At 47.9% G+C, this 8,134-nt stretch overlaps 1 protein-coding gene across 1 annotated transcript in view; it reads left to right on the top strand.

Moving 5' to 3' along the window:
- Nucleotides 1-2,574: 2,574 nt before the first annotated feature.
- The window catches only part of Plcl1 (phospholipase C like 1 (inactive)), a 328,149-nt gene continuing 322,589 nt past the window's right edge, over nt 2,575-8,134 (top strand). The window contains exon 1 of the mRNA XM_006974884.4: nt 2,575-3,342. Within this exon, the coding sequence (XP_006974946.1) occupies nt 3,097-3,342 (246 nt within the window). The 5' untranslated portion in view covers nt 2,575-3,096. The remainder of the gene's footprint in view (nt 3,343-8,134) is intronic.

The following is an 8,134-nucleotide window of genomic DNA, read 5'->3' as shown; positions in this document are numbered from 1 at the left end:
CTGCCCGGCCGTGAGGTCCCACAGCCACTTATAAAATAATCACTCAGAGGCTTATATTAATTATCAACTGTATGGCCTATGGCAGGCTTCTTGATAGCTAGCTCTTTCATCTTAAATTAACTCATATCTATTAATCTATGTTTTGCCACGTGGCCCTGGTGTTACCGGTCTGCTGGCGGCATCTTGTTGCTCCCTGGGCACCTGGCTCACGTCTCCCCTTCCTCTTCTTTCTCCTCTCACTATTTCGCTTGGATTTTCCTGCCTGGCTCCATCCTGCCCTGCCATTCATTGACCAATGCAGCTTCATCAACAAATCAGATCAATACATATTCATAGCATACAGAAAGACGTCCCACAGCACATGCCCCTTAGACCCCATCTATTGAAGGCTTAGTCAGAAGCTTTGCTCTCTTGGGAGGTGGTAGACCTTAAGAGTTGGGACCTATTGGGAGTTTTTACTGCTTTGGGAGAAGGCCCTTGAAGGAAATTGTGGCCTTGGTCTCTTCTTTCTCAGACTTCTAGCCTCTGTGAGGTAGGCAGGCACACAGGGCATTTTTTAAAAATGTAAAATTGCAGGCGCAGAAGCCTTCTGAGCCGATGGCAGAAGAGAGAGGAACAACAAAAACCTCTCCACATATATTCCAATATTCTCAAGGCTGGGTGAATGAGCCAGCCATCATAAAGAGATGCTCAGAGTCGTTATCAGTTCCCGTGCATTTGTGTTCACAGAAGACTCAAGGGAAGACTGCTAATGAAGAGACGGGATGAGAACCCAACTTGGACATTTTGAGTTGAGACAAAACATTTTGCCTACCGTATTCTGTACTTTCTGGTTTTTCCTTATTTGAAAGCCACTGACTTTTACTGTTAGATGAGTTACCTCAGATCAGATGAGTAAAATAACTGCAACACTTCATAAATGGAAATTTTTTATTAAAGTAATAGAGAAACCCGAAGCATGGATAGCTGTAAAAAACAGAAGTGACATGTAATAATCACTGAGTACCAGAAAAAAATCATAGCCTAAAATCGGTTATATTTCTGAGGACAAAATAAAAGTATTTTCTATGTAACGGGGCTGTGAACTAGCACCTGCTGCTTGGGATGTAGTTCTCATCCTCTCACTAGAGGTCGCTGTTGCTTCTGAAACCGGAGCTCGCTGTTCATCTGTAGGACATTCAAGAAAAGGTAAAGTCTGCCAGTCTTTCCCAGAAGATGGTAAATGTCAAATATGAATCTTCCCAAGAGCCCCATACAGTTCTGACTGTAGCCCCGGGGGATATAGATAAAAAAGTGAAGAGATGCGTCAAAGGAGCTGGGTGGCAGAGCTGATGTCGGCGGCTGCACTAACCAGCTACAGGCAAGGCTCATTTCTTCAGTTAAATAAAAGAGCTGCCCTGGATGATCCCCAAGACCCCAGTGCACCCTTAAAACGCTAGAATGCCAACCAGTTTCTGGGTCTGCAGGGCTGAAGAATTTTTTGGTGCTCTTGGCAGCGTCAAGGAAAAACAAAGTCTTGAATTATGAAGTAATTAGTAATTGAAATACATTTAATGCTCAAGTGAGGTTTGGTGCAGATCTCAGTGCTCCAAATCTTTTAAATAAAAATGCTGTCTTCCATCTCTCTAGGGACCTTAGAGCCAGCCGTTGTCTGCATTTGCTCGTGGTGTGGTTAATTCTATTGAGTCGCTGCTCCACGCAAAGATCTCTCCTCTTGGTTAGTATCTCGGTGGAAGGAGCAAAATGTGTTTATTTAGAATTAGATGTAGAAAGGAGGCTGAATAAACCCTTGTCAAATGGGAACGTTTTAGTGTAGAGACTAAACCTGCCAGTGACCTTGCAGTTCTAGGGCTTCCATCATATCGGTGTTCATTAGGCGTCGTCCCCAGGGTTTTAGTTGGTCTGTTCCCTCTTACCCTTCTACCCCTTCCTTCCAACTCCTTGTCATATTTATTTACTCAAGATTGCAGAGTGAATGTAGAATCCGCTCACAGAACCTGAAGCAAACCGTGGAACTCCAGGGTTCTCGGAAACCCTAGTTTATCTCCGCACGGGCTTGACTTCTAAGGACTGGCCGGAGAGCCTGTATTAAACCCCTGGCCGTGCCCAAGGGTCACCGCCGCACCAAACGCCCTGACATTCTCACCCAACACCCGCTTCCTTCCAGATCTGCTGTTCTGCAGAGTGTTTCCTCCGGCTTCTCCCTGCCCCCACCTCTTCCAACCTCCCCCCCCTCCCCCCCCCCACTCCCCATTTTTGGTGCACCTTCGGGCTGCTTTAGCGTTTCTAAACTTCCTAAAATGTACTCGGCGTGCCTGCGGGTGGGTGCGCACCCAGGCGCGCGCGCGCACCCTCGCCGCCGAGTACACGGGGAGCGGGGGGCCAGGCGGGCAAGGGAGCTCCAGAAACACATTCCATTCTTCGCGCTCGGGCACACCCCTCCGCCGTGAGGATTGGCCGGGACGAGCCCCCCTCCGGCGAGCCTCGGCTCCTGAGAGGCTGGCACGCCTGCCAATCCCCTACGGGCTGTCAAAACAAGTCTTCCCTCCCTGTCACGGGCGAGCGGAGTGGAGGCCGCCGCCGCCGCCGCCGCCGCCGCACTTCCTGGGGCCGCCGCGCCGCGGTCGGCGGGGCAGGTGGCGGGGTGGCCCGTCCGCAGTCACCGCCGCTCCGCGCCCCGCGCCCCCGCGTGCGTCCCCGGCTGGCTCGCCAGGCTCCCGGCCCGGCCGCCCGGCCGCCTTTTGTCTGCGCGGAGCCGGGCGCCTTGGCATCACGTCTCCGGTCCCTCCCGCGGCTTTTCGCCTGCTTCTCCCTCCCGCTCACATCTTCTCCCCGCCCCGCCAACCCCCCGCCCCGCCGCCAGCCCGCGCCGGCCCGCTTGACCTCCTGGACCACAGCCCGAGGACGCCTCTGCCCCAGCGATGTCTCCTCTCCATAAAGTTGCGGCCGCCGCTGCAGCCGCCGTCGGGCGCTGAAACAAAGTCCAGCGGGGCTTCCTCCCCGTGCCTGAGCGCACCGGTGCCAGGAGCCGGACACCCGGGGCCAGTCGTGCTGTCTCGCCCGGAGATCCCCCCCCCGGAACGTGCTTGGTTGGCCATGGCTGAGGGCGCGGCTGCCAAGGAGGGTCCGGTGCCTCTCGACGCTGCCGCAGGCGAAGACGACCCCCGAGCCGCCGCCGACGCTGCCGCCGCGGACGCCGCACCCGCGGCCGCCTCGGGTGGCCGGATGAGGGACCGTCGCAGCGGGGTCGCACTGCCGGGCGCTGCAGGGGTCCCCGGGGACAGCGAGGCCGGCCTCCTGGAGGCTGCGCGCGCGACCCCCCGGCGCAGCAGCATCATCAAGGTAAGCGGAGCCGCAGCGGCCCAGAGCGTGGGTGTGGGTGTCGTGGGGGAGGTAGGGGGACCCCGGCAGGATGTTCATTGCCCCCCCAGGCAGGCACCGCAGGCTGGGCATTGTTTTCTCCCGTCTCCTTTATTGCCAAACCCTACTGCCTAGTCCGGAGGTTCCCAGACTCAGCTCTTGGCCTTGAGAAGCAGAAGTGACTTCCCCTCTGACAGCCGAGGAAAAGTTCCCCTCTGCGCTCTGCGCTGCTCCTGCGGTTTGATGGATGCTTTCCCTCATTTTCTCCGCAAGCTTCACTAACCGGTGAATGGGGAGGAGGAAGGGAGGACTTGGGAGACATGCAGACCTGTGGGCTGGCTGTGCATTCTCCAGCGGAGGGCTAGCTTTTCCCGAGCAGCAAAGACAGAGCACAGCTTACTTTCAAGTGTGTGGGGGAAATCCCCCCCCCCCGGATACAAATGGTGCCGAAATCCTGAACCGCTTGAACTTTGCAGACAGGCAGGCAGAGTTTGCAGCGGACGCTGCAGCACAGAAAGGCTGAAGGAAGAGCTCAGAGTTTTCGCGCTGCAGAAAACACACATCCGGGAAAACGTTCCCAGACTCCCCTAGCACCCCCCAGAGGATTTGCCTTTATCCATCTGCCAAGGAACTGTAAACCTTTCTTCGCCCCTGTTTATTTTTATCTTCCACTTTGAACTTGTTTCCCGTGTTTGAAAGTTCATCTTTTGGGTGCATGCCTTTGGAGCAATTTTTTTTTTCAGGTAATACCCCTGGCCCTGGCTCTGGAATAGGGCCTCTTAGCGTAGATCTGTGTGATTACCGCGTGAATGTGAGATTAAAGTTGATCTTGGTAGAGCGTATGTGGATACACACAACACGTCGCAGAGGACAGTGGAGGAAGGACTGCTATTCAACTTACTGACGTCCTGGGAAGGCTCACACATTCAGAAAGCTTGCTTAGGTCTAAACCAAGCAGCCACTGCGTACGAAATGTGTAATGCGTGTCTTCTTTCCCAAGCGACCAACCCCAGCGTTTGTGCTCAAATCCACCCAGCTCCAAGCACCAGCTACACTTTTCCCCAAACCTGGGCCCATGGAAAATTTAAAAGCTACAGGGAGATTTCTGTGTTAAAAGCGGATGGTAATTTCAAACAACCTGGAGTAGTTTATTTTTGTGGCTTTTTCATAATGTGCAAAGAGAGTTATACTCCGGATGCGAATTTGGATAAAAGAGAAACAGCCTTCTTTTAATACTCCAAGTCAGAAATTGTACTGTACGAAACAACAGTATCGTACGTACACAATTAGGAAATATGTACATTTGGGTTACAAGATATTGATTCTACCTGAGGAACTGTGTGTATGAAAATAGGCCCTGTAAGGTAGTTTAAAATGCAACAGTGGTTCTTTATATTATTGTGAAAAATGCAGTTCGTGAAGTATAAGGACTTGCAAATTCTTGCATCAGTTTTACCACTCTGAGATTGCTCTGTGCTGCCAGGTGTACCACTACAGGTTTGAAATCCTAGGGATGTGATCACTCAAGCTTGGCACTCAGCACTCAAGAGGTTGACACAGGAGGATCTTGGTTTCCAATGTAGCCTCCTGGACACAGCCATACTCCATAGCCCCGCCCCCAGACTATATGAATGGCATGTGGTTTATATTCTCCTAAGGGTCCTCACTGAGTAATAGTGCCTCTATTTTGTTTTGAAGTTTGTTTTTGTGACAAAAGAGAAGACAGCTGAGCAATACGTTTTCTCCGTTTAATGCTAAATTAAACAAACAATACATGGCATTTAAAATTAAAGATACTGCAAAATTAGATGAACTATTTTAAATTAGATTTATTTGAAAAATATACATGTGATTTAAAACAATTAAACCTTGCCAAGGAGTGTGGAAGTAGGGCTTTTTGCATTCCACACTCCCACTTCCATAGCCTACCCTATAGCTATTAATATTTTCTTATGCATCCTTCCAAAATAGTCTAGGCACTTGTAGGCATATGTATCTATGACTATGCATCTCTGACTAACTGTTGAGGCCCTTAATATGTACAATGAAATTTGGCTAGAATTTTATTGGCTTCATACCTTCAAGTTTGCATGTAACATTTTTGATGCCTAGAGGACAGACTAAGGTCATTATGATGAGCAGATTGAACTTCAAAGATGGTCTGGTGACTGGTAGGTGGCAGTTGTTGGGATTTGCCCCCAGCGGTCTTCTCTTTCTCTTCAGGGGTGAGAGGCAGGAGAGTTCTACTCTACTCTTTCTGAGATCAAGAATATTTTTATTTACATCTTGAATGTTTTGTTACATAGCTTGGCCGCTTTAATGTAGCAAAGATGAGAATTTCTAAAAAGGCATAGACCATGTGTGTTTTGTCATTATAGCTAGAAATACCAAAGGAGGAGAGATTTATTTTGTCTCAGGGCTTCAGAGATTCCCGTCCGTGCTCACTGTCTGTGTCTCTAGGCCTGTAGTGAGGCAGAACACCATAGCTCAAGGCCGTAGGCAGGATAGTTGTTCACTTTATGGTGGCCAGGAGGCAGAGGGAAGGAGCGACTGAGGACAAGACTAACATTTCAAGGGTGTGTCCCCCATGATTTACTTCTTACAGCTGGGCCTCAGCTCTTCTCACTGTACCCCAATAATCCCATCGAATTATGACCTCCTTTCAGGTTGACTTAGATGATCTGTTTTAGTTACCTTAATACTAATTCTCTATTAGCATGAATATCAGACCAGAATAATGCATTCTTCTATTCTGCCAGGAAACAGACTTCCTTGTATATTAATTAAAGGAATACTTTCAGTTAATTTGCCCTTCCTAATTTGAAAACATGTGTATAGCCGAGAAAACAATTTCCTTCTGAGCTGATGGAGACAATTACACTGTTTATCTGTGCCCAGCCTCACCAAGTCTTTGTACTGTCACTGGGGTTTTCCTTTATATTCCCAGGTTTAGTCTTTTTGTTTTTAATATACTACAAGAATTTAGCTAGGTTCTCTGTAATCCATTTGCTTTTCCCTCTATGATTATTTTCTATAGCGCTGCCATTGATAAATGCTTCATTTTTTTGCCAAGTGTATATATTATATGATAATATTCATTGAGTCCACCTTAATTTCTTCTTGATACATGATTTAAGATGACAAGTTAGGAAAATGCTAACAGTTAAGTAATATCTAATATTAATGTACTATTTAGTATTTGAATATATTCGTACTAAAGAAAGTAAATTGCTTATCTAGTATTTAATGTCAATATCATAATATTTAAAATATCTACCATTTTAAATTGTAGCCAATAGCCCCATAACTAGAATGATGTAGAAATAAGAAACAGCGTAGCTTATTCTTTTTATTAGATAGTGGGAACTGAGATACATACATATTTGAAAGCAGTTCATTTTTTTTTCTGGTACATGTGAAATATTGATCAACTCTACTTTTGTCTGTTTTCTTTTGCTTCTAAGTATATTTAACCCAGGCAAGGAAGAGTAGACGCATGGCATGTGGGATGAAGGTCAGTGTTAGGAATGAGGATCTGAGACACACAACAAAGTCTCTAAAGGAATGATTAAGACTGCTGTCCATGCCTCATTAATGTGTTACCATGGCCCGTCTTAACCTACCTGGTTTTGTGAGCTGTAACCTCCAAGATGCACCTTGGGTACCAGCTGACTCATGACAAGATGATGACTCATCAGAGAGGCAAAGAGAATGAAATTTGCGTCATGTGTTGTCTACTGTGGGTTAAATACCAAACTAGCTTTCATAACACTTCATATTCTCACAGTGAGTCCTCTGGTTTAAGGGAGGTACAGAGACCTAAAGTAAGGTAGAATCAGGGTTCAAAGCCAAGTCTGCTTAACACCTGTGTTATCATGCGGTCCTCCGACTCAGTAAGCTCATAATTCAACACTTCCTAGGTTAGAAGCAAGTTGAACATACGGAGAATCTGAATCTTGGGCTTGTGGGGTGAATTGTCCCTTCTCTGCTTTCGTCTCCAGTTAGAACATCTGGAGCTCCCTTTCTGCCTGTGGCCGTTCTTGTTGGGCCCATGCTGTGTGTGAAAAGGCAGATTGGCTGGTTTCACTGTGAGGCCCCCACACCTCTTCATGGTGTCAGTTTGGAAGCTCAAACCTGTGTTACCCTAGGCCCACTTCTTACCTGTGTTGCTAAAGACAATGGAGTTTTGAGAGGAACTGGATTTTCTTTAGATTAGATTGATACACAGAGGGGGCAGATACCTGGTGCACCACTGCATATATGTTATTATAGGGCAGTGAGATGAAGAGGATTTCAGCCGGCGCTCTGAATATATTTTTATAAACAGTTATAATGTGGGATTAAATATGACTGAAAAATTGCTTCTAATTTTTAGACATGCCAGAGCTATGTCTGCTTTTGTAGATTAGCCTGGGAATTAATCAGCATGTAGATTTTTGTTTCTGTACTGATGTCCTGGCTCGTCTTATGTCAACTTGACACAAGCTAGAGTCATCTGAAAGGAGAGAACCTCCATTGAGAAACTACCTCCGCAAGATCCAGTTGTAGCCCATTTTCTTCATTAGTGATTGGTGGGGGAGGGCCCAGCCCATTGTGGGTGTTTCCATCCCTGGGCTGGTGGTCCTGGGTCCTATGAGAAAGCAGGCTGAGCAAGCTATGGGTCGGGGGAGCCAGTGAGCAGCTCTCCTCCATGAGCTCTGCATCAGCTCCTGCCTCCAGGTTTCTGCCGTTTGACTTCCTGTTTCTTCAATGATGAACAGTGCTGTGGAAGTGT

This window comes from Peromyscus maniculatus, chromosome 13 (assembly GCF_049852395.1).
Source record: "Peromyscus maniculatus bairdii isolate BWxNUB_F1_BW_parent chromosome 13, HU_Pman_BW_mat_3.1, whole genome shotgun sequence".
Taxonomy (NCBI): domain Eukaryota; kingdom Metazoa; phylum Chordata; class Mammalia; order Rodentia; family Cricetidae; genus Peromyscus; species Peromyscus maniculatus.
This window is presented reverse-complemented; position numbering and strand designations above follow the sequence as displayed.